A 25,308-nucleotide genomic window follows, 5' to 3' on the forward strand; every position below is an offset into this window, starting at 1 on the left:
TAATCAAACTTGTTGGCTCCTCTCCAAACACCACTCTTATATAAAGTGTAGTGCAGAGGTTACAGAATCCTGCCCAGCTCATTCAGGTGAGTTTGATCCCATTGTTGGATAAGTCCAGATAATCTTGATTTCTCAGGATCAGGGCCCTTGCTGTGCTGTCCCAAATTACTGACAAGGGGGTGCAGTGCTTCCATCTTCCTGTCCAGAGCTGCTCACTCCTCATCTGTTGTGAAAGGATTTCTGTGCAGTGTTTGTAGAGAGCTTTGATATCCTCTGTAGATGAAAGGTGTTATATAAATGCAAATTTTGTTCCTTTCATTTCAATTTCATTTAATAAATAAATAAATTGTTCAGGTTGTAGTGGGAAGGGCACTCTGAGACCGAATGCTGCATCTGTATTCTGGATATACCTGTGGAGAGAGGTTAAGGCCACTGATTGTCTTTCAGAGCCCAACAGAATTAATTTTCACTTGTACAAAACCAGATTTTGCAGGCTGAATAGTAATGAAATAAGTGCAGAATCCACTGGCTGTTGTTAAATTTGGTTTCTCATCCCTGTGAGTAAGGAAACAGAAAGGATGCATAGCTCAATTAGCATTTTAAATTAATTTTTCAAGACTATTTACTGAGGAAACTGAAATTTTAATTAAAGTAGCAAATAAAGTAATATGCTCAAAAGGTTTATGCAATTCTTTTTTCTGTCATGCTCGAAGAAAAATGATCTACTGCATAAAGAAATGTTTTAAAAAAAGAAATTGCATTTCAAGTAAAGAACAAGAAGTTTCTGCAAAATACTGTGGTTTTTTCAATAAGTAAATGGCACTGGGTGATGAGAGTGGTAGATATTTAATGCAAATTTGTCCTAAAATGCTAAATATAGCAGATTTATTTGAAAAAGATGTAGCCTAGTAATAGAAGCTATTCCTGTGACTGTATTCCATATGGTAGTTAAATGGCATCTTCATGGAGCTGCAGATAAAATGGGGGTTTTGGGATTGATAAATGGGGCCATGTCAAAGAGAATAAGCATGAAAAAGAAGACCACCTTCTTCACACAAAACTAACTGGGTTTTTTATAAACAACTTTACTGCTATTAGAAACTTGCTCTCAGTAGTTGTCAGTGCTGCTTCTGAGCTCTTCAGACTGGTTTTTGATAATAGTAAACAAACTAGTTTTCCAATTTATGGTGAAATCTTGTGTGAATGGAAAGAGAATCTGGAATATTTAATATTGTTGAAATAATCGCATTAGTTCTTGATAGTGGGAATATATATGCTCAACAAGTGATTAATTAAATTGCAAGCTTTTATTTTAATTACAGGCTATTAGCAGAAAGGAATTAATACTATAGAAATTAACAATTATAATTGGATATATAAAAATTAATATTACAGTTATAGCACTTAAATATCTTGCTTTGAATGTCCACTTTACATTTATAACTTGACTGCTCAGAAGCTTGGAGGTTCTCAGCACAGCCCAAGCCTCAGCCATTTGGGTTTGGTTTCTAAAAACTCTCTTGGTTTGTTCACTTTAAAGTCTTTGAGCTGATCCAAATATTCTGTTTTTCAACCAATATCCAGAGCTTGTTTTCTTCTGATAGTCAGGACTGTTCTCGAGTGGTTCATGCTTAAGATGAGTGTTTAAAGAAGACAGGAATGAGTAGGTATTCCCAGGTTGCTCAAAACTTGTCTGCTCTCTTTTGCAGTTTCCGTTTGGCCGCCGCTTGCCGTGTGACATTTATTGGCACGGGGTGTCATTTCATGATAACAACATCTTCTCAGGGCAAGTCAACAAGTTTCCAGGTACTTCACTTTCTAGTTTAAACAAATGCTTTAAAAATAGGATTATTTGACCTAGTTCTGTGTTTTACTGGTTTTTAATGTGAATTATCTGCCTAATCAGCTGATAGTATTTTTGGCATATTACTGGGTTTGCTGAGGGGGTGAGGATATCAGAGTGGGCGTCTTGAACAATTTTTGAACTGACATTTGGAGAGAAAATGGTTTTGTTGAGAAGAATACTTCATACACGTGAAGTTAGGAAAAAGAAGAGTGTTAGGCTATAATTTAAGTGAAGTATGCAATTACTGTCTGTTATCTGGCACTGATAACAGTGCTGTATCTTTGGATTTGGTTTTGATTCAAAGTGGAAAGAATCTGTTTTGTTTCGTACTCTGGCTTATCTCAGGGAGAAGCTCGAAGCAGAATTCCTTAAATGGATTTTTTAATATTGAAGAGTTCATGTCAGTCCTCATCTTATGATGACTCTTCTACTTTTTTAAGCTCCTTTTTTCTCATTTAATCCCTGTTGAGATCTCTCTAAATAAGAGCTAAGAGCTTAGGTATTGACTTATCTAAGCCCTTTACTTCAGATTTATGGCTGCTGTTAGTGTGCTGTGAGCATAAGAACCTCAGATATCGAACTCCAGGCTTTATTTACCCTGACTTTCTCCTGCCTGAGGGAAGTTCCCATTCAGGTGTAGGATGATGTTGTTTTCTGATGGTTTAAATCAGTGTTAGATTTATGTTACCTGTCTGTATTTTGGCTTCTACCTGGTGAACAAGTGGCTGCACAGGAATCAAATTAGAGCCATTCCTGATTTCCAGGAATGTTGTGCTAACGTGATGCAGGGTTTTACCAGAAACTTTTCCATAAAAATAGCTTTTTAGTCATGTTCCCATTGGACATAAGACTTCAGCAAATGTTTGTTTGGCTGTTCACAAAATAACCTGTTCTTTGTGATGCAGACACCTAAATAACTGCAAAGTAAACACAAAGTGGTTTGTTAAATTTAAGTTACGTTTGTACCTATCCCTGGTGTGATAGATTAGAAAAATAATATTTGGATTATGGCAAAGGCAGTTTGTATTTGAGTCAGATTTATGTTTTATTCTGAGCTGTATTTTTTGAGAATTATTTTTTTTCTAATATTATACAGAAACACATACAATAGTAAATATGGTAGAGGAATGGCACAATTTTTGTGTCAGATTTTAAATCTCAGAAGATGTTCAACTTTATTGATAGCCATGACCAGAGTGCCTTGCCAGCAGGATGAGCAATGATACTCTGAAGTGATACATCTACTGTTAGGGTGAGACTTCAGTGTGGGGTTTTTTTCACTTTGTTCTCCTCCCAGGCATGATGGAGACAGTTCGGAAAATTACCCTGAGTCGGGCCATGAGAACAATGCAAGATCTGTTTCCTCTGGAATACAACTTCTACCCTCGCTCCTGGATTCTGCCAGAAGAACTGCCCCTCTTTGTGGCTGAGGTACATAACTTTTACTCTCAGATTACTGTAACTTTTTGGATATTGTATCCATGTCATTCTTTGGTCTTCTATACCTAGCAGATTATTTAAAATCACACCTGGGGACTGTGGATGACATCTTTTCCAATTTGCCTGGGATCAATTATGGTCTGGATGTCTGGATGTTTTGTTTGTTATGTTCTGGAAAAAACTCCAAAACGAATCTATTTCTCTGCTGTGCCAGGAGAGGTGTTTGAAAATTGAACCTGGTTGAAGCATCAGCCCTTTCCCTGCATGTTCTGCTGGCCTGAGGAGGTTCCAGTACAGTGTAGGGAGAGTGTGGTGCTTCACCACGTTCACTGTCACTGAAATCCTGTTAGTCCACTTGGCCTGTTGTACCCAAACCCTTCTGAAGAGCATTTTATTGTATGCATTGTTAAATACACTCACATCATCTCATGTCAAACTGCTGTTTTGTTTAAATATTCAGAATATAATAAAATGCAAGTATTTTTCAGCTTTTTAATTTTTTTATTAAAAGAGTGATGCTGTGTGTTGATGTTTGATTCTGTTATTACAAATATTTTAAAATGTTATATGTGTTTGTTTAACCCTGTCTGACTCAGCCAGGGTGTTCTTGCATCCTAGAGTATGCTCTGCTTGGAAATAGGAGAGAAGAAAAATCTGGGCTTTAACAGACTCTTGTACTGGGTGCAACTTTTTAGCTAATGACCATATCCATAATCCAATTGAATTCATTAATATATTGTAATAGATACTCTTCCAGTGGGCTGGGTGACTGGCATGGGGTGAGAGCAGGCTGTAAAAGGAGTGTGAACAGCTCAGCAAGGCAGGTAGGTCAGTGCCAATGACCCGGAGCAGAGCAGGAGGTGCAGCCGGGGCTGTGGATGAGCCTTTGGGGCTGCAGGGACACGCTCAGCCCTGAGAGCTGGCACCAGGTGGCACTGCGAGTTAGCGCTGCTCTGCTCCGCTCCCTGCACTGCCAGCGCTGCTGCTCGTGTTCCAACAGGAACAGATGTCCACTGACACACTCCTAGGAGTTTCCTTTGCATATGTTCTTCCATCTGTGTTGGAGAAAAGCATAGTTCTTGTTATCAAACATTATATTTGATGTTGTAAGAGTTTATGTTCTACTTAACACAAGTTCGGAGTGCAGCCCCTCCAGAACAAGAAAAAATACAACCCAAAACATTCCAAACCCCCTGTGAACTGTAAAAGGTTCAGAGCACTTTTCACTTGCAGTTTGGCGAGTTCTCAGCAGGAATTCTCCAGTCTTTTCTGTTGTTTATTCGTTCATGTGTGATTTTGTTTGCCTTGCAACCCTAATGCTGCCAAAACTGTCAGCTCTCTTGAGCCTGCATTTCAGCTTGTTCACAACAGAAGTGGGGAGAGTTTTGGTGGTGCCTGCATGTCAGACATGTCTCTGGAGGAACTGGAACACTCTGAAATATTAATTATCAAAAGTCAAATTGTGTCATTCCAGGTGTAGTTAGACACGAGAAGATGTTTGGTGCTGTTTGTAGTGTAGGATTTTGTTGCAAAGGGCTGGATGAGAAATTAACACCTGTGAGATTTTGTCTGTAATAGAAATGATTATTGAAAGAAGAAACTCCTTGGGAATTTAAATCTTGCTGCCTCCCCCTGATGCACTACAACATTTCAAAACAATTTCTCTCTCAAATATCCTTACTGTGCCTCACTTCTGTAGTCATGATAGTGAACTTTTTCATACATATCTATCAATAATGAAATCAAATGCTGTCAGCTTTCCCCTCTACCTAGTTTCAGTAGAAAACAAGTAATCTAATATCAATCTTCTGTGCTTTGAAAGCCAGTAATTGAGAAAACTGCTCTGGAGTTGTGGTGGATGAGCTTCATACTGGAAATACCAATATAAAGGTAGTTCCCTTAGTGTCATTTATATTGAAATGAGATAGTGATAGGTGTTTTCATCAAGGATTTAAAAGTTCATTTTACTAAGTAAATAGATACGTAGCTATTTTCAATATTCACCAATTTCTTATTTTTTAAAACATTTTGTACTAACATGTCACTGTAACAGAAGATGAATTACAGATAAGCAAAGCTCTCAGGTGCTGCAGTCATCCCTCCTTCACTAATAGGGAAGAATTAGTTGGAATGTGTGTGCTAAGGACTTATTTCTGACATGAAATTCCAATTTCTGAAGAGTAACTAGCTTGGGATTCAGACCAGGACCATGATTGTTCTCATACTTCCTTCTTTGTGTTGCCTGTGAGGATGATGAATAGGCCAGTATGATTAATTTTTAATAAGAATCTAATTTGGAAGGTCTAATTTCCAGCACAGTATATTTTTGGTGTTTTAATCGGGTTTTTAGCTTTTGGATACCTCTTTGGCATAGGCATGAATATTCCAGTCTTTGTGCTGTCAGTTCTTATAGCCCATTATATGCATTTTTTTCCCAGAATACTATATTAATTCAACCTGTGTTTCCTCATGAAAGCCAAACCAGCAGATTTTCACCAAACTCTTTTCTTGCTGTTAACTGTAAATGGTTAACATGTTTTTTAAAGATAATTTCCTTCTGTCAAGCAAAGGACACAGAAATATCTCATTTCGTATAAACTCATTTTCCTACATGACTGAATTTTCTAAGTCTGGACAAGCCCCCTCATAATGAGAATTTGAAGGAATATAGTTGAGGGGATTGTGGAGAATTTGAAGATGACTGTTGGGAATTTCCTTGAAGATCAAGAAACCATCTGTGTTCTTCAAGACAGTAAATCTGCTGAAAAACTGACTGAAACTGACTCTGGATTACTATTCCCCCTTTCCCCACCAGCCTATCTTCATCTGCCGTGTGTCGGTTTTGATGGACTAGAAAGCCTGAATAATATCCAGGCCTTTTAGTCCATTAAAAAAAAATGGAATAGAAAATGATGGAGAAAATTATTTGCTTTCTGTTTTAAGAGAAGAGAGATCTCAGAGACCAGTGATTGTTAGAATGCAGTATTTTGAAAGGCAGGTTCTTTTGCATCTTCAGCAATAGTCCCTGGAAAACATCATCTCTTTTGGAAAGCATCATCTCTTTTGGAAAGCATTGGAGCAGAGCAGATGTAGCCTGAGGGGTGAACAGCAGATGTGGGACCAGGGGCAGATTCTTCCACCTGGTGTCACAGAGGTTCTTCACTATTTTCTGCCCTAGGAGGGCAGGACTGGCACTGTGTGTGTTGGAGAGCAGTCACAGCAGGGTGTGTTTGCTCATGGAGGGTTCAGGTTAACCAGGTGTCTCTCTGTGGTGCTGACTTTAACAACAGTGAACCAGAGAACTCCTCTGCTCTGCTGGGTAATGTCACATCAGGGGAAGATTATTCTATAGTGGTAAAAAGACTAGGACATAAATCCTGCTTTCCTCCTTTGCTCATCTAGGCCTGCTGATCTACTTGGACCTATTTATCCACATGCCATTTATGTAAGGTTGACCTCCACTGAGGCGTTTTATCCCTCAGAGTGACCTATTTTGAAGAAGGATCTTTCACTGAGTCAGTGTGACACCTGTCCGTGAGAAAAATCCTAGTCTGGATAATGGATCTGCTGCTGCAGCTGGTAGGGAAGGCTTTTAGCAGTGTGACTCTCAGTGAAATAAATAACTGGGTAGGGAGGAGCCAGAAGTCCTTGAGGCCTTGGGAATGTCAGTGCTGACAGAGCTGGGCCTCTCCTGGGGGGTCAGCAGCCTGATGGTACAGCAGAGGCTGCTGCTCTCACAATGACCTGACCATGCTCAGCCTTTTCCTGTGGGCTGATTTTTCCCTCTTAAATTCTCCAGGGCTGATGGTGGCAACTGATTTGTTCTTTGTAGCTTCTGTCCTCAGGCTTCTAAAAGTCAATCTCCAGTTGTTGCTGGTGAGCCATGGGGTAAAACCAGATCTCTGACAGGGCTCAGCCCGTGCCTGGCTGCAGGGAGAGGAGGGAGAGCAGCCTCGGGGCTGGGGCCCTAAAATGTGGGAGTGCAAGAAAGGAGTGGTCAGTGCTGGGACATCCCTGTGTTTTGGAAGGAAGAGGTTTTGAGTGCTTTATTGTCCTGAATTCCATGAGTAGCTGCTAAACCTGCTAGCCTGCATCCTGCATTTCTTCAGCTACTTTCTTTGTTAGGGCTCCCCTTTCTTTATCAATTTCATTTCTGATTGAGGCATTCCCATCTCTGCAGTTCTGACTTCCGCTGTACAAGTAATAAATAAACTAGAATTTATTTAGGTAGTGGGAAATACGTATATGACATGAAAGCTCTGATATTCAGCAGATGTGTCAGTGACATAGTTATACCTGTACATGGTTCAGCATTCCCCAGTTTTATTAACACTGGGTATCTGATGGTGAAATATTTTCAGCAGTGGAAAAAGGTATTGTTAGTGACAGATTTTTACTTCAGTTTTCCTTCTTCTGGTAGTATTTGCACTCATACCTCAATAAATAAGGCACCTTTCCTTAAGTTAATGATTGTCTTTGTCAGTAATTGTTCAAAATGCAGCATGAAAGTTTAACTTTGCAGTTTCATATACACTAGTGACTACTAAAATGGATCTCATGAGATATACCCCATTTCCTTCTGTAAATTGGAACAGAATATTAAAAAGAAGTTACTGAAATTATTTATACAATGGCTTGTTAAATAAAATGACCTTTTATCTGTACTAGTAATTCCCTACTCGTGCTTTTTTGTTTCTCCTTGTGCTTGTCAGCACTGTTCATCTTCTGCCTTTTTTGCATGGTGTTTACTACTCTGGTGATGTGATCATGATATTTCTATTTATTTTTGTTTACTGGCTTTCACAGTACCAGCCCTTCTTCCCTTCCCCAGTTAGTGACTCTCACTGTATTGCTTTTCCTTCTAGTTTCGTGTGATGAAAGACAGCAATCCATCCTGGAAGCCCACTTTTATTGTGAAGCCTGATGGAGGCTGCCAAGGGGATGGAATCTACCTCATCAAGGACCCAAGTGACATCAGGCTGACGGGGAGCATCCAGAGCCGGCCAGCTGTGGTCCAGGAATACATCTGCAAACCACTGCTCATGGACAAACTGAAATTTGATATTCGTCTCTATGTCCTACTGAAATCCTTAGAACCCTTAGAGATTTATATAGCCAAAGATGGACTTTCTAGATTTTGTACACAGCCCTATCAAGAACCCACTCTCAAAAATTTGCACCAGGTTTTTATGCACTTAACCAACTATTCACTAAATATCCATAGTGGGAATTTCATCCATTCTGACAGTGTAAACACTGGCAGCAAGAGGACTTTTTCAAGCATTCTGTGCAGACTGTCTTCCAGAGGAGCTGATGTCAAAAAGCTCTGGTCAGATATAATTTCATTGGTGATTAAAACAATTATTGCACTGACACCAGAACTGAAAGTTTACTATCAGTCTGACATACCAGCAGGAAAACCTGGGCCAACTTGCTTCCAGGTGAGTTGGAATTTCTGCCAGGAATGCAGTTACTTCTATGCATAGATTAATTTTCTGACTGTTAAATGCCTTTTCTAAAAGGTTTCTCTAGTTATGGTGCTGCTCACTAGTGGGAGCTCAGAGCTCCTCGCCCAAGTCAAACCTCAGTCTCCTCACCTCTGTTACTTCCAGCCCTAAGCAGATACAGAGAATTTTCAATGGGTGTAGTTTGTTAGTGACAGTATTCACTCCAGATTCTATTTTCTATATATTAGCAGTGAAGCTTTGCAGGTTTCTAACACAGTTTTGCTCCTGGTGCTTTTAAGACCCACCTTGTCATGGATGCCAAGATTCCCTGTTGGCAGATGCAGTGTTTAGGGATGGGGGTGGTGTGACAGGAGCCATTAGCATGGGAGACAAGTGGCTTCTGGAGTTCTTCTGACTGTGCAGAGTTTCTCAGTTACTTCTTTTCTTCCCCTCAAATGTTTCTTCCTCCTCAGTGTTGCCATATGGACAAACACTGCATTCTGTAGAACACTCTGAGTAGAACTGAAGTAACATATTGCTTGTTACGCACAGATTTTAGGGTTTGACATTCTCCTGATGAAAAACTTGAAGCCCATGTTACTGGAAGTAAATGCAAACCCCAGCATGAGAATAGAACACGAGCAAGAGGTAAGAGTTGTCAGTGTGATATTGGAATGAAATTGCTTAGGTTGGGTTTTCTGAGCTTTTTTCCTAGTTTGAAAGATGAAAGCTGTCTGCTAATATGAAGCCTCCAAGCTTCTCTGTAATTTTCTGCTTTGAAATCATTGCTAATCTTATACATAGGAAATGTGACTTATTGGAATTGTGAAAGCTCTCCATCATCTTTGTCATAAATGCATTTATTCATCGTCTCCTGCAGTCATTAATTGTGTTTAGGGGATTGTTAATAATCTTTTTCATGTCTGTATACATAATATAAGCGATAACATCAGCAACAATATTTTTTTTAATATTTCAGTTTACTAGAGAAATTTGTTGTAACATCATACTGAAAATGCGAAGGCATTTGTGCATCCTTGAAGAAGTATTTTGTAATCCATCATCGTGTATTCAAAATATAGATGATGTGCATGAAGTTTGAGCAAATGTGGAATAAATCACCCTTAGTTCTGTAGTGAATAATCGTATCCCTCTGTGATGTAAAGCTTTCTCCTGGAGTATTTGAAAATGTCCCAAGCCCTGTTGATGAAGAAGTAAAAGTTGCTGTCATCAGAGACACTCTGCGCCTGGTGGACCCTCAGAAAAAGAAGAGGAAAGATACTCAGTAAGTGTGTTGATTTTCCTTGGTTTGGGATCAGTGCCTTGCAATAAATAGAAAAATGAGATTTTTTTTTTCCTGAGAAAGTCCACAAGCTGATAGTAAATCAGGATACACCAGTTTCCCTGGAATATCTTACTCTTAACTGGTACAAACAGTTTAGTAACTCAAATTTATTTATTTGTGCTTCTACTTGAGGCCTCTTTTTTTTATTCAAAACAGTCATGAGACATAAACTTGTTTATTAATTTGCTTGAAAGTCACAAATTACTCTGAATGAATTGCCCCATTGGAGCTGAAACGTATGAATATTGTATTTAAAAATTGCTTCCTTAATCTGTGAAAATAAACAGAGTTAAATCTATGATCTAGAAATGAGAACTTCCTGCAGCAGCTTGCACGGGAATGCCTGTGGTGGGATCAGGCTGAGAGAAATCATATCTTCTTTTTTGATGAAACACTTCATTTTAAGCAGTTCCTTGAAGATATGAAAGGATGATTTTTTTTTTTCTTTTTTCTTTTTTCCCTAGAAATTCTTGCTCCTGGGTCTGCTTCCAAGCTAAAGTATCCATTTTGCTCCTCTTGGCTCTTAGTGGTAACCTGAAATGTTACTCACATTCTATAATGATTTCAAGTGCAAATTTGCTGTCCTTTTGTAGACAGAGGCCCATGACTGATAATACTAACAAGTTCTGTACTACTGCAAGATTATTATGAGATCAAACTCTTCCTTCAAAGGCAGTGCCACACAGAGAGGTTGCTGTGGTCAGTGTACAGAACATTTTGCAAAGCAATTTATACTCTGTGTTGCTTGTACTTAACCTCTACCCTTAAAGATTACTTCAGTGCATGGAGCTGAAAAAGATCATTTTTTAACCTGTAATTATGTAACTAGTCATGATGGTCTTTTCTGCTGATGTTATGTCAGGCATTCATTAGCTTCATATTAGATATGGAAAAAAGGCAAATGATAATTACAAATAAATTGCTGGAGGACACCAGTGTGTGGGGAAGGCTCATTCAGCTGAGGATTCTTCTCTGATACATTGTGAGTGCTAAATAAGTTCTAACAGGATTAGTTGGTGATGAGATAAACCACTGGCTCTTCACAGCAAGAATTCATCAGTGGTGCAGCTTTTCTTCCAGGGAAATCTGGTTAACAGAGCATCTTGAAGATGAATATTTCTGTGCACCATAAGTCAGCCTGCACAGGGCAGTGCCCTGGGACCTGCTGGTGAAGATGTGCAGGAACTCGTGTGACAACTGCCCATCCTTCCCCTGGCATTTACCCCTTCTGCTTCCAAGTGCTTTTTATTGAACTGGGGGCAGTGTGTGGAACTTCTTGAGCAAAACTTGGCCTATTAATAGAAAAAAAAAAAGTGAAAAAATGGCTGTTCTGACAGCTAACCGCAGCAGCAAACCTTGGAGATTCAAATTTTGATGCTAATTAAGTAACGGGCATTAATCTCAGTAAGGTTTTAGCAATATATATAACATAAAGTTTGAACATGCAGGGGAAATACTGAGAAGTCTGAGCTGCATCTCAGGTAAATATTCTGCTGTGAAGAATTTGATTTCCTTCTAATTATCTCCCAGATTAAAATAAATGAGGCATCTAAATGAAAGTGAGTTTTAGAAGTCATCCTGAAGTACTTCATTATCAGGAAGGATTAATAGCTCAGAATATTTTTTAGTTTAATTTTCCCTCATCTTCACGGTGTTTTGATATTTTTTTCCTCCTTCCTATCATGTGGTGTATAACACTGAAAAAAAGTTAAGTCACTTTATCATTCCATATATATCTCTTAATTTTTCCAGCACAACTCCAGTCTTTACATGCAGGGATTGCTAGTAATTATCTTGGCACTGCCAGCAATTAGTGATTGAAAATCTGCTGTGATACATGTTCAAATTAATGTATTTAAATATACATGGTGGCTTTTCTCCCACAGCAGAACTGATTTTTTCCTAGTTTTAAGTCGCTTAATGTGGAACTCAAGTTTTGCTCATCATTAAGAAATTCAAACATTGAATAAAATATCATGGAAGGTACTGATCTTTGCTCTGTCTGTGTGGCAGCGCTGTTCTCATGGATTTTAAGGCTTGAGTAGATGATGGCAAACATCCAGGCCATTGACATGCTGGAGCTAACCCAGTGATTTGTGTGACTGAAACTTGTCTGAAGCTTGTGTAGTAATTATTAAACTTGCTCTGGATTCACTCCTTACAACAGAGGTGCTGTTCACAGACTGCTGAAGGTGGGAGAAGGCTTCAGCTAAAGGAAATTTGCACAATTAAATGAATGGTCTAATGACACTGAACAACATGTAAAGTAAATCAACGTTACTTATGTAAACAGCAGTTTAATTAAGATAATCACTGATGCAAATCATTGTGTATGTTGTGCCTCCAACAGAAAATCCATTTCAAAAGGCTTTGCAAACTTCTATTTTTCTGTGCCTAATTTGGAATCTTGATAGTAGTAAAAAGGTTCTCGTTTCACTGTTTGTTTAATTATTAGCAATTTATTCTTCCTCAAATTGCATTAGATTGGAGGAGCAAAAAGGAGTCTCAGTCTCATGTAAATGCTGTGTATTCTCCACTGGATGTCAGATGTTTGGAGGTATAAAGGCAAGCTGGGAGGATCATTTGGAGCAGGACTGCTCAGCACGTTATAGGAAGAACATTTATATCATCTCAAAAATGCTAATGATCCACTTTGCTGTCCTGTCCAAAATATTTATGTCCTAGTTTATTAATGCTAATTAATCCAGCAATAAGGACTCCTTTGTATTTTGGTTGCTGTTGTTTACTCTGTGTCCTAATGTGATCTCTTGCATTTCCAGGCCTAGTTTCTTACATATTTCAAGACAGAAAAGAACCATTTTATTCTTTTGATAAAGAAATCATAGCGTTATGGCATGCGTGTCATTAGAAATATGAGTTGCTCATGGAATAAAATCTGCTTTTTCCTTGCTAGAGGTGATGAAGGTGCAGCCCCCTAAGTAATATAATGACTTCTATTCAGCTCCGAAATAGCCATTGACAGAAGAAAGAATTGAAACACTTTGGAAATGAAATGTAATTTAATCTATGGCTGTTACAAAAACAATCAATTCCTTGTGCCCTCCAAACTGAATGCTTTTGGTTTATTGCCTATCACGCCCTCGCTGTTTTCATTGCTAGTTTATCTTTTCTTGGGTGCTATTCTCTGTTCATGCCACTGCAGTGCTTTTTTCCATTTGAAACCGGCCTTGAAATTTATTTGTGATGTTCTGATTATTTTTTTCCTTTTTAAAATATGTCAGGTACAATTCTCTTCTCTGGGTCCTGTGGCTCTAGCAAATGTCAAATATGATTAACTAATTTCCTGAGCAGGAAGAACCCCAATGTGGTTGCTCTCAAATTTTTGCAAGATCAGCATGCAAACATTGGCTAATGTCACTCTGAGAGCGTTCTGGAAATATTAATGTCTGTCAGACTGACTTTTTTATTTTATTCTTTTGGTGTTAGGAAGATATTCAGTCAAAACAAGGTTTTGTAGAATTTGCTACACAAAAGATCTTCCTCTTTTCTTGCACAAAACAAGATGGTTAATTTTTTCCACTGTGTTGGTTACACAATTTTTGCTCTTGAAATGATTCCTTTCTATGATAGAGGAAAAAGTGAATAGTTTCTAGGAGGAGAATGGGATCTGTATTTAATGAAAACATGAATTAATTTCTGGTCATTCTTTTCTGTGTTCCAAAGACATTTTCCAAATCCTAATGCTGTTTTTTTAATTTCTTGATGTCAAGGAGCAATTTTGTACTTTATTAAGGAAAGTCAGGAAATCACCTGTTCAGCTGTATTCCGTTTATTTTCCAGATATTTTTCTTCAGTTTTATAGCCTCCCATGATGTTAGAGTCATGTTTAATGGAAAAATGAAAATATGCTGTGCAGAGATGTCTCAAGAGTATGATTAGCTTAGATTTTGTTGATGATAAAGTCATTCTTGCCATTTATTACTGTGTTTATCTCACTATCTGCATTGTAAGGTTATGAATGTGTGACAGGGGTGGTTGAAGAGGGTCAGAAACTCTGTGCACAGACATGTGGAGAGGCTGGATGGGGGAATGCTGGTGCTGCAGCTATCACTGATCAGAAAATAATGACTGTTCTTCAGGCTGGCTGTAATGTATCTTAGTTTCCACTGCTGTGAGCAACTGTATTATGTTCCTCAGGGCTGTCAGTGCCTTTTGCATTATATGGAGTGAGTTTAGTGCCTATCAAAATACGCATGTAATAAACCCAGCTATGGAAGTATCAGTGTTTGGGTTTCCGTTTGCTAATTGACTTTATGAGCTGTCTGCCGGAGCTTTGTTGATTCCTGCATCCCTTGCAAGTCTGCTCAGGTTTGCAGCTATTCAAATGCCTCTCAAGCACTACCTCTTCACTCCAAGTCTGATTTCTGCCTGAGAAATACTCCTATATGTGGTTTTCTTGAGATTGATCTTTCTCCTCTGGTTCATTTTTGAGGCTGACACAATTCTTTTCTCCATCACTCAAAATGACCCAACATTCATATTCAGGCTCATTCTGCCAAAGCCCTCTGGAAGCACATTGAATTAGCCCCTTTCTCTTTCCTAGAGGGCTTTCTGGTTTAGTCCTTCATCAGGCAATCTGCCAGCTCCACTATCAATTCGTGTCTGTTACAGTAACCCAGGCAGCTTTTGATGAGTTAGACATGTGAGGGAGACTTTTAAATGTGATGTTTGTCAATGTTCCTTCAGTTCAGATTACTGAAATGTTAACTCTGTTTTTCTGTAGTTGAGAGTATTTATTTCTACTGCTATTTCTCATCCTGCTGAAGAAGATCTTGCCTCAATGACTCTCTTCAGTTTTATGATGCAGATGTTGTGCTGTCTTGGTCCTTGCTCTCTGTTCTTGCTTTTCCAATTATTTATCTGCTACATCCTTAAGAGCATTTAACCTTTCTCCTATTGATTAGGACAGGCCCTATTGGAAATTCTGTGAACTACAGTGTGAGATGTCCCTCCATAAAGGGAAGGATCTGGTAGTGCTTGACTGACAGAATAGTTCTCCTTTGGTTTTAAGAGCCACTTATGTTGTACTACAACAACAGAAAATATGACTCTCAGGGCAGAACACTGGCAAGCAATTTGAATTTCCTGTGGCAGAAGTCCCAACACAGAAAAGATAATTAAATCTGATGATAGATCTTTTAATTACTAAGTGGCTATAATCTGAAATATAATCTGAAATGTTTTAATTGACTTAAAATGGGTAATAATGGGTAATAATATTTCTTTAAAAATAGCTAAAACCATATTCCTTGCATAGATGCAGATTCATTTATGATTATTCCTATTTTATCCTTCACCACTGCAAAAAGTGCTGTTATTCACAGTCCAGTTTTGCAGGCAGGTTTTGTGTTTGCTCACACATTGTATTCTAAGCACTCACATCTTGACTGGACTGGCTGTACTTTAACTTGCACGTAAAGAGTGAATTCAGTCTTACCCTGAATCTCTTGCAATGACCCCATATTGAGGGACAGCTGGAAGTGCTTACAATGTACTGAGCAAGTGAGCTGATGACAGGCCCAGCTCATTTGGAAATTTTAATGGACAAGAACTGATATGGGTTGCAGGATTTGAAAAGGTTTCATTTTCAGCACTGTGGAATTAATTGGCCCAAACCCATGGTGTGCTTTAGCAGTAATTGGTGTGTGCAGTGCCCCTGGCTCTGGGGTGAGCCCAGCTCTGGGTCTGTGCTATCAAATTGGGAATGGAGACTACTTTGGCCAATTAGACTTGAATCACAGTGCTTTGAGATGCAGCTAATCTAATTAGTTTTTATTGACATCTCTTTTATTTCTTTTTTCTCTCTTGTGAGCGGTAGAGGAAGGAACGGAGATAAACTAAGGAATGTGACCTGTCACAAGTGTCTCCATATTACCTGAACTTTCTAAACATTTGAATGTATCAAAAAATGCTGTAGTAATTACATCTCTTAGACATTCACACCATATTACATTTTAAGTTGATCATTAAGAAGGGTATTTTTAAAAATATTTTTCCCATCTAACAGTGATTGTTACACAAAAAAGAAAGTCTTTGTGATAAAATACAGAGAAAAGGAAAAATATCATTTTCCTCTTGTTTTGTAGTGCAGCCTCAAGAGTTGCTGTAATCTCCAAGGTTTGCCCAAAAAGAAGGGTCAGGAATAAAGGGGTGGCTGCTTCATCTCTTTCCACATGGCATCAAAATGAACGTGGAGGCAGCAGGTCTAAATACATCTTTGGATTCAGTGATTTGATTTGATGAGAGTCTCATTGTCAGTGAGTGTTGATGGTAGGAGAAGCTGGTTTCAGGCAGGTTTAGATGCAGTTTGTGTCCCTCAGCACCGACCCAGCACCTCTGACTGAGGCAAGAGGAGCAGCAGCCGATGGCTCAGCTCTGCTCTCCGAGCCTCCTTCCCAAGCTGCCATGTGGATCTTGGAGCTCCTCTGCTGTCTGCTCCTGCTTTTACTCACTTCTAACAAAGTAAGCTGCTTTGTGTTGCTTTGCTTTGTTTTTTAAACCATAAAGTCAGCAGGACTTCAAAGCATCCCTGGGAGCTGTGCTGCATGCAGATGTTTGCTGTATCCGGGCGTTGCTGATGGGAAGCTTCAGCTGAAACCAGTGAAGATTCAGGTTAAATATGGTCAGAAATGTGCTCAAGTTACATTGGATAGAATATAAAACAATAACAATTCTGACCTTATTCATCAAGTACTGAAGTGTTTATTTAAATCTTTGGTGGAGTCAGCCTTCTGCTGGAAGGGACCTTCAAGATCATCTTGTTCCACCCCCTGTAATTTCCTCTTTAATTTTCAATACAAGAAAGCTGTTGTAGCTTGAAGTTAAAACCACTTTTTTTCCCCTCTCTTAAAGGCAACATCTGTGTGTGCCTTCCCTATCTAGGGGGGTTCACTGAATTTTTGTGTTCATACAGGGAAGGACATTAATAGTTAGGTTTCAGTGCAAAGTGTTTTTTCCTGACACTCCAATATGTTAATCATTTGAGCTGAGTTTCTGCTATCACCAGCAAAATCATCTTCACCTCTAGGTAGCCTGTAGCTTGCTAACATAATCTAGTTTTTGGGTGGTATCTTACTGCAGGAGCAGTGATTCAGCTGCAGTCTTGACTGTAGAGTTTTTTCCTGGCTTTTGTATATGCACAATTTCCATTACTAATCTAAGAAGCAGTTAAATGCTTCTTGAATGAAATTTGATTTTCAGAATATTAGCTTAATTTCCTTGTCTAAAGTGAAAGATATATGTGTATTTAATTTGACATTTTTCCCTTTCACCTTCTTGAGTGTTTGTGCTGCATAGAAGCAACTCTGCCTTTAAATCAGTTTTCCCAGTTGCTCTGTAATGTAAACTCCGATAACTTCTAATTTTCTGTAATCTCTCTTACACTGAATTTCTTCCCACTAGATAGTTTTCATAGCATAAGTGTACAGGTATATACTACAACCAGAAGTAGTAGTTACATAGTGTGTATTTTTGTCTGTATGTACAGCAGGGCTATGTGTATATGGTATTAAAATGTCTTATTTCTGTCTCCTTGACATCTTTACAATCTCTTTGTTATGTGTAACTAAAACTACAGCCAACTGTGATAGTTTTGCATAAATGCTTTGAGTTTTGCTTGAATGCTTTGTCTTGGTCTCCAGTTCCATCTTCCAGTTCCTCATGTGACTCCTGAGTCGTGGTGTGTACTTTGTGTTCTCTCAGGAATGGTACAACCCATGAACAAATTGATTTCAAAAAATCAGATTTCATGCAGCCTAGAAGATGTTAGAACCAATTGATCAGCCAAGGGCAGGCTGAGGTGCATCACCTCACTAAGGAAAGAAACAAATCAATCCTTGGAATGGGGCTCCTGGGCCACATCACAGGCTTGTAATAGCTGACAGTGAAATGGAATAAATGAATGAGCACACATGGATTATATCCCTGAACACCAGTGCAAAGTTCTTCCGTGCAGGTGCCTTGTAAGAATTAGAATTTAAAATAACATGAATATAAATGACAGCTGGAAATACCTATTTCTTTTTCTTTGACACTACTGTGATTTCTTGGGAAAAAGTTGAAAATGTTATCTTTTTCTGGCAAGGTTGTTTACATTTCAAGACTTTTTTTGCCTGTTATAATTATGTGATAAGTGCAAACATTTATTTTTGCTAATATTTATTTTTAAATAGACATGGAAAGAGAAGTGAAGGAAAAATGGAGACTATTTCACAGAGTTTTTCACAGGAGGTTTATTATTCTCATTAGCTTCAGGCCATCAGAAAGTTATGTGTCTCAGGCACTGCACATAATGAGTGAATATTGGATCATAAACATATTTGAGAACTGTTTGCTTATTGCCCTGTTCATACTCTAATAATGGTGAGGGAGAGCAAAGCAGGTTTTTAAGGGACAGCAATATTAAGTGCTTGGATTTTGGTTTGACTTAAGCAGAGGCATTGAGCAGAAAAATAACATTTTCCCTCTTACAGATATCCTTCAGGTGTCAGTTCTGCAGGATCCTGGTTTTATTACATCAATCACAAGCAGCTTAAGGCTTCCAAAAACATAGTCACAGACAGATGTTGAGCCTGTCTGGGGATTAGAAATATCCTCTTCCATTAAGTATAAATTAACTTAATCACCAGGTATGAAAGATAAGCAGCATAAACATCATTCCCTGAAGCTTTCATTAAAATTAAAATTCTATTTAAAACTAGGCTCGTACTTTCTATGACTTGATCCCCCTTCAAAGAGATTATATCTGCTGTAAATTTTTACAGTGACAGAGTGACAGAAATTAATGTATTGGGGGCAGTGATGTTCTCTATAATTTAACTTCTGCTGCAAGTCATCTTTCAGCGAAAGAGATGATTGGCTTATTTTTAAGTAATAATTGGTCTCTAGTCTCTGAAACACTGAGAAAGTAATAAAACTGCCTAGCACCCAGTTGCCACAAAATGAAAGCATGAAGTCACATGACTTAATAGCAGTGTAATCATCAGGAGTGTTATTTTGTGTATGAGAATTCACCTGCTTTAATAGGAGGATTAAGGCTGATAAAATGCAATTGCACTGCTGCTTTCTGCTCCCTTGGATGACAGGGAAAAGCTCCATTTCTGTCCCAGCATAAGCATAACTGCTTTCTAAGAATAATTTCCACATGGGAAGAAATATCCTGGGGTTTGTTTTTTTTTCCCCTGTTCTACTGTAAAACACTTGGTGGTCTAATTTCAGTGGATTCCCGGGCTTTACAGCTGGTTTGCCTTTGCACTATCCTGCATTATTATTTTTCAGGCACACTTTTCTAAAGAAACAAAAGAAACTCTGGAGAAATAATGAGGCACATAAGTACCTTGAAAGCAAATAGTGAACACAAATAAATCTACTAGGAATAATAACAGCTACCTCCACAGAAAATAAAGTATTTGGGACTATATTTAATGATCTTTGTTCTGTAATAATTTTTGCTACAGTGGAACAAAGTCTTTGGATGCAGGATTTGCATTGCTTACCCATTATTTCATTACAGTAATGCCATATTTTCTGCTGCACTCATAGCTGACAGGTAATAACATAAGCATTCACTGCTTGTGTTACATTAAGAGTAATAAATCTATAGTGAGTACAAAATGATACCGCCATTATTCTTAAGAGGAGAAAGTTGAAAGTACAGAATCTCAATTAATAATTAGGAAATAGCTGGGTTTTTTCAGCACCTGAGACTCCTCAGCTGCATTTCGCTTTTAATTATTTACATTATGAATTAGAGAGGGCTATAGAATTCAAACCACAGCTCTAGACTTCTCTGCATATGAAATGAAAACGTCAGTAATGTTCTCATCCATGGCTTTGTGTCCCTGGTGTGGAGCAGAGCAGGATCCATGCCAAGTTTCTACATCTTGGAAACACGCATTAACACTGTGTGAAGGCAGCAAACTTTCCAGTCTTCTGTTTTCTGCCAAAAGCTATTTAATCTTTAATGAGAAGTGTTTATTTTTATAATAAATCCATCAATCTGAAGAGGCAGTGAACCATCCTTCTCAGAAAGGGGACTGATGGCTGTGGCAAACAAACAGCACTCCAGGGACAGGAACGGAGAGGATGCTGTGGGTGAGAGCTGCTGTGATGGCAGCTGACAGGCTGCAGGGGCTTGGGCTCCACTCTTCCAACAGTCTAATAAATTATTGTGGTTTTCTTAAGCAAATGGCAAAGCTATGGAGTACATTTTACCCATGGATTCACCTAAAATGTGTTTGCCAGCTCTGTGAAATAAGCAGTGCACATGCTCCATGTCTTTCACCATTCCACAGGGACACCATGGAAGCTGCAGGTGAAGTTTAAAATCTAAGTGAGGTGATTTACCCATTTTATTTCTTTAACTGAGATAAAGGGTTGGGTTTTTTTCTCTCTCAGAGAGAGATGGAAATTCTGCTTTCAGCTTTTTCTGCTTCCCAGAGACAGGACAGCTGCTGTGTTTTCAAAATGTATTTGGTGTGATCAGAAGTTCATTGTCTGCCAGCACCATGGTGATTATCAATAATATGTTTAATCTGATTGATTCTGCTCTTTGAAATATGGACTCTTTACTGGGGTTGCTTTGCCTGCCTCAAAGCATTCTCCAAAGTGTTGAATAAACTCTATGTAAGAGCCATAATTTTTCTAACATGATGTCAAAAATCTCTTACTCTGTGGGTAACATTCTTTTAACACTTCTGTTTTTGTGCAACTATATTATTATTTTGAAAGGTGGAAATTCTTGTGCTATTAATGTTTTTTTTTACTTTGCCAGAGGGTAAAGAGGGGATGAATATTCATTTTTTTCAAATGACACGAATGGCCAGAACAAAACAAAAGCTGATTACTCACACAACATGCAGGCAAACCATGAAACTGCTTGCTATGACATGCTGGGAGTGCTGGAAGTCTCTGTGATAATGAAAGTAATGGGATTAGTTCATAAAAGCAAATTCATGAATGGTTGATAATGCAGAGACACTGCTCTGGCTTGGCCTTAGTTTCCTAAATGATTTATTTCTGTGAATGAGCACACAAATATATTTCCTTCCTATATGCTCCAGGTACAAACACTTACCTGTTCTTTGGGAGGTCCATATTCTGTGCTGATAAATGGGTAGATAGATAGATTTGTCATGCAAAATAGTCTCTGCTTCTAACTATGTTAACATAGTCCTTGCTTGGAGAATAGAGGTTCAGCTGAGGGAATAATTATAGCTTCAGAATCCAGAACATAATATTTTCTTTTATTAGGTAAGCAGTTGTAAGCTGATACTGAAATTGCTTAATTTATACTTCTAGCAACGCCCTAAATGTAAAATACATCAAGTAAGCATTCTTAGAAATATTAATATTGTGATTCTTACCCCATTTTACTCTGAATTTGACAGCTAAATTTTATATACAAGTGTACAAAATGCTGAAAATTTTGAAGCTGTAAATTAGTAGTTGCAAATTTGTTTGTCCCTTAGCAACTTGTATTTGCATGAAGATTAACACTGGTCAGAAAGAAAGGAATAAAACAGAGATGGAGGAAACATTAATAAATTAGTAATCATGTATAAAAGATAAGTAGTCTTAGATGTCATTTCCATAAGCTTTATTAAAATTTAAATTTTTTTAAAGCTGCACCACAGTTGATCATTTCTAAAGAGTGATCTTTCATAAGCTGCAGAATTAGAGAAACTAATGTATTGAGGTCAGACATTAGTATGTAAATGAAGCTTTGCTTTTTTTCTGTGTGGCAACAGAAGCATTACCTTATATTTGACCTTTCATTCATTTGCCTGACTCAGCTGTGTCAGTCAAAACAATTAATTCTAACGAGCAGCTTTAAAGAGTGGGGCTCAGCTTTCTTCTCCTCCCCTTGGCCTGTTGGAAATCTCGTGGGAGACGAGCTAATGGAGGGGACCTGGGCAGGGTTCTCTGGAGATCCTGGTCCCTTCCCCACCACAGGTCCCCGCTGAATCCATGAGGTTTGCAGTGCCTCAGGATCCCTGTGGGGATCCTCCTTGCCCCTGCAAGAGTCCCAGGCCAGGCTGGACAGGGCTAGGAGCAGCCTGGGATAGTGGAAAGTCTCCCTGCCCATGGATGGACCTGGATGGGCTTTAAGGTGCTTCCCAGCCCAAACCATTCTGTGATTCTATGACAGGTGAGATTACAAAAATGAGTACTTTGGTATTTTCCAGTTGACTGCTGCACTAAAGGTAGACATGGAGGTGAAAATCCCCCTCACGTTTTCACTGCTGCTGGGCTTGGAGCTGTATTTCTGCTCTTTGTAGCTCCTTCCTCCTGCACTCTTGCCATCATCTCTTCTTCTCTCTGCTGTTTTTTTTCCTCCTTTTCCTTTCTTTCTGCTCTGCTCTGAGGAAGCTGCTGATCCTGGTCTTTGACTGGTGACCCTTGGGGAGTTCAGCCCCTCACGACGTGGCACTGGCAGAGAACACGAAATGGGGCATGGCAAGGAGTGCAGTTCGTGTGAGTGCTGAGGAAAAAATGGGCTCTACACCTTCTCCTTGAAAAATATGCAACCACAGTAAAATTCTGTATTTACAGGCAGCACACTTGGCTGTATGGACCTGCCCAGGCAGTTTGTCTTAGTTAGCCATGTTGAGACCACACTGAGGTGGGGGCACACAGGTGTGTGAATAATACAGAAAATAAACTTTTATATAGGCAATGTCTGCAGCAGCAGTGGAGAATTGTACCCTGAATTCAGTCAGTGTAAATCAGGGGAGTGTGCAGAATAGGCAGGTCCATGGATCAATTCATAGTGCAGACACAGACAAGCCCTTGTGAAGGTTTGCTTTGGAAAGTCTGAGTTTTAATAAAAGTGCAAAATATGTCTTTCACTGCAATTCAAATTGTATGATCATATTAATTGGGCTCTAGTGTTTTAGAAAAGGAAAAGTAAGGAAATCTTGTGGGGGAACTTAAAAATGAAAACAAATCATTAAACTTTATAAAAGTCCTAACCTGGAAAAGCAAACTAAGAAGTATATTCCCTTTTTTTTCTTTTTTACCAAATGGAAGTACAGCATTTGGCAATAAAGACTAAATTAAGTTTTCTTGTTCTGATTTAAATATTTTACAGACGTTCCCAGTGTATAAGTTGAAGGGAATGACACATGCAGTAGCATTCAAAAAACTGCTGGTTTTAATTTTAAAATACTTTTCTAATAAGAAGTATGGATTTAAGAGCTCTCTCAGTAAAAGTTTGAAATGGAATGCTGGTTCTGAGTTTTATCCATGACCTCAAAGACAGCTGTAGGCTTTTCTCCTTAGAAAGGAGGGGAAGCAGGAAATTCTAGGTGGTACTTTAGAGCCTCTGCCTCATTGCATCCAAGAATATATTTTCTTTGACCAAAATAATTTTTTTTTTTATGACCCTAAACCAAACCAGAGATATTTTAATAATTTGTGTCCATTGTCCCTCAGCCAGAGAGACAGAGTCTTCTGTAGCTCGCAGCAGTGATGATGTGTCCAGAGCACTGGTTCTGGTTTGGGTGTTCTCTCCGTGACATTTCTCATTGCTGGGCCAGAATTCAGAGCTCTGAAGCTGATCCCTTTAATAGTCACTTCAGTGTTTGCTATAAAAAATGAAATATCCTCAACTCTGCTTGCACCTTTTAAAGTAAAGCTTTATATTTTTTTAACTAAAAACATTAATGATGAATGAATAATGTACAATCCAAAACACTGTTGAATTTAGAATGAGAAAGGGTTTGTGGCTTCCAGGCATCATTAAAATGAGAGTTGTATTACAAACAGCACAACCTCCTCTCTGCTGAGTACAAGGTTTCACATTTGGTCAAGGTCTGGTTCAACTGGCTGAAGATCTGAATTTTTAAATTCATGAACAGACCTTTTAAGATTAAAAATAGAAGCCTGTGTGCTAGTTGTTTCTTGGCTGTACATACTCTTGCTCTTTTGACAGGTGTTCAACAGCAGTGACACCACCATCCCATCTTACATGAGAAAGAATAAAACTAATAACTTTAAGCTTTATTTAACTAATGACAAAAATACCATTATTTTCCTACTTTACTGTCTGCAGCAAAGAAGAACATTATCAAAGCACTACCTAATTTTAAAGACTTTTTAGGCTTTTATAAAAACATTGGTCACATTTATAGGCATTCAACCTCAGTGAATAGAAGTGTGGATACAAATGAATATAATTATTTTAACATTTTGCAGCAATAGTCTTAGAAGGCCAGGTACTTTGTAAACTGCAGGGTGACAGTGCCACCCCAACAGCAGTGGCTTGGTGTCCAGGAGCACCCTGGTCTGTGGGATTTGTCCCCATGGAAGGGCTGGATGAGAGGAGCTCTGAGGTCCTTCCAAGCTGACCCCGCTGCCATTCTGTGCTGCAGGTGCCAGAGCTTGGAGCCGGCGCCGGGAGCGAGCGAGGAGCTGCCGGACGCTCCCCTGAGCCCCGAGGCTGCTCTGCCCTCACTGTGCCTCAAGCAGGTGTTCCCCAAGTACGCCAAGCAGTTCAGCTACCTGCGCCTTGTGGACAGGGTGGCCGCGCTCTTCATCCGCTTCCTCGGGGTCAAAGGGACCACCAAGCTGGGCCCAACGGGGTTCCGCACCTTCATAAGGTCAGTGGGGTAAAGCTGGCCCTGTGAGTGGTCCACCCTCAGCTTGCAGGCTTTGTGATGCCTTCCAGCATGGAGCCACTGCCTGTTCTCTTCTCAAATAGATCTGTTTTCATCATTCCAAGCTCCTGAAATACCTGACCTATGAATTTGTGTCTGGGATGAAGTTGGGTCTTTATTTGACAGCAGATCAGCGATACTTTGGCAGATACAATTTGCCGTCTTCGTCAACATGTCACGTTCCTGGTAAACGGTAGAAATATCATTGTGAGGATGTGACAACTGAAATTGGGTCACTTGATGTGATTCTGTCGGCTGTGGGGGCACCACTGGCCGCCCCAGGCCGCAGGAAGGATTCCCAAATGCCAGTTCCTGATGCACCATGCAAGGAGGATTTGCATTGTGAAATTGCACCTTGCAATGTCAAGGAACTCAATTTATTTTTTCACATACTTTTTATTTAGTAGGGCTTTTTTTTTTCATTGTTTTTATGCCTATATCTGTTCTAGTCATGGTACAAATACCTCATTTTCTGTCTTTCATTGACTATGACAAAAGAAATGAGCAGCAGCAGCAGATGTACTCTTAAAACACAGATCCTGTTTCTATGCA

The 25,308-nt window shown here is 39.0% G+C and overlaps 1 protein-coding gene across 2 annotated transcripts in view; it reads left to right on the forward strand.

Moving 5' to 3' along the window:
* The window catches only part of TTLL11 (tubulin tyrosine ligase like 11), a 35,713-nt gene that overhangs the window by 3,914 nt on the left and 6,491 nt on the right, over positions 1–25,308 (forward strand). For both annotated transcript variants that reach the window (XM_014258067.2, XM_088065852.1), the window contains exons 2-7: positions 1,710–1,806; positions 3,144–3,277; positions 8,152–8,727; positions 9,286–9,381; positions 9,900–10,018; positions 24,472–24,699. In XM_014258067.2, coding sequence (XP_014113542.2) covers positions 1,710–1,806; positions 3,144–3,277; positions 8,152–8,727; positions 9,286–9,381; positions 9,900–10,018; positions 24,472–24,699 — 1,250 coding nt within the window. The remainder of the gene's footprint in view (positions 1–1,709; positions 1,807–3,143; positions 3,278–8,151; positions 8,728–9,285; positions 9,382–9,899; positions 10,019–24,471; positions 24,700–25,308) is intronic.

The sequence above is a fragment of the Pseudopodoces humilis genome, chromosome 22 (genome assembly GCF_049639895.1).
Source record: "Pseudopodoces humilis isolate 2021_Gansu_Grassland_sample_001 chromosome 22, ASM4963989v1, whole genome shotgun sequence".
NCBI classification, from domain to species: Eukaryota; Metazoa; Chordata; class Aves; order Passeriformes; family Paridae; genus Pseudopodoces; species Pseudopodoces humilis.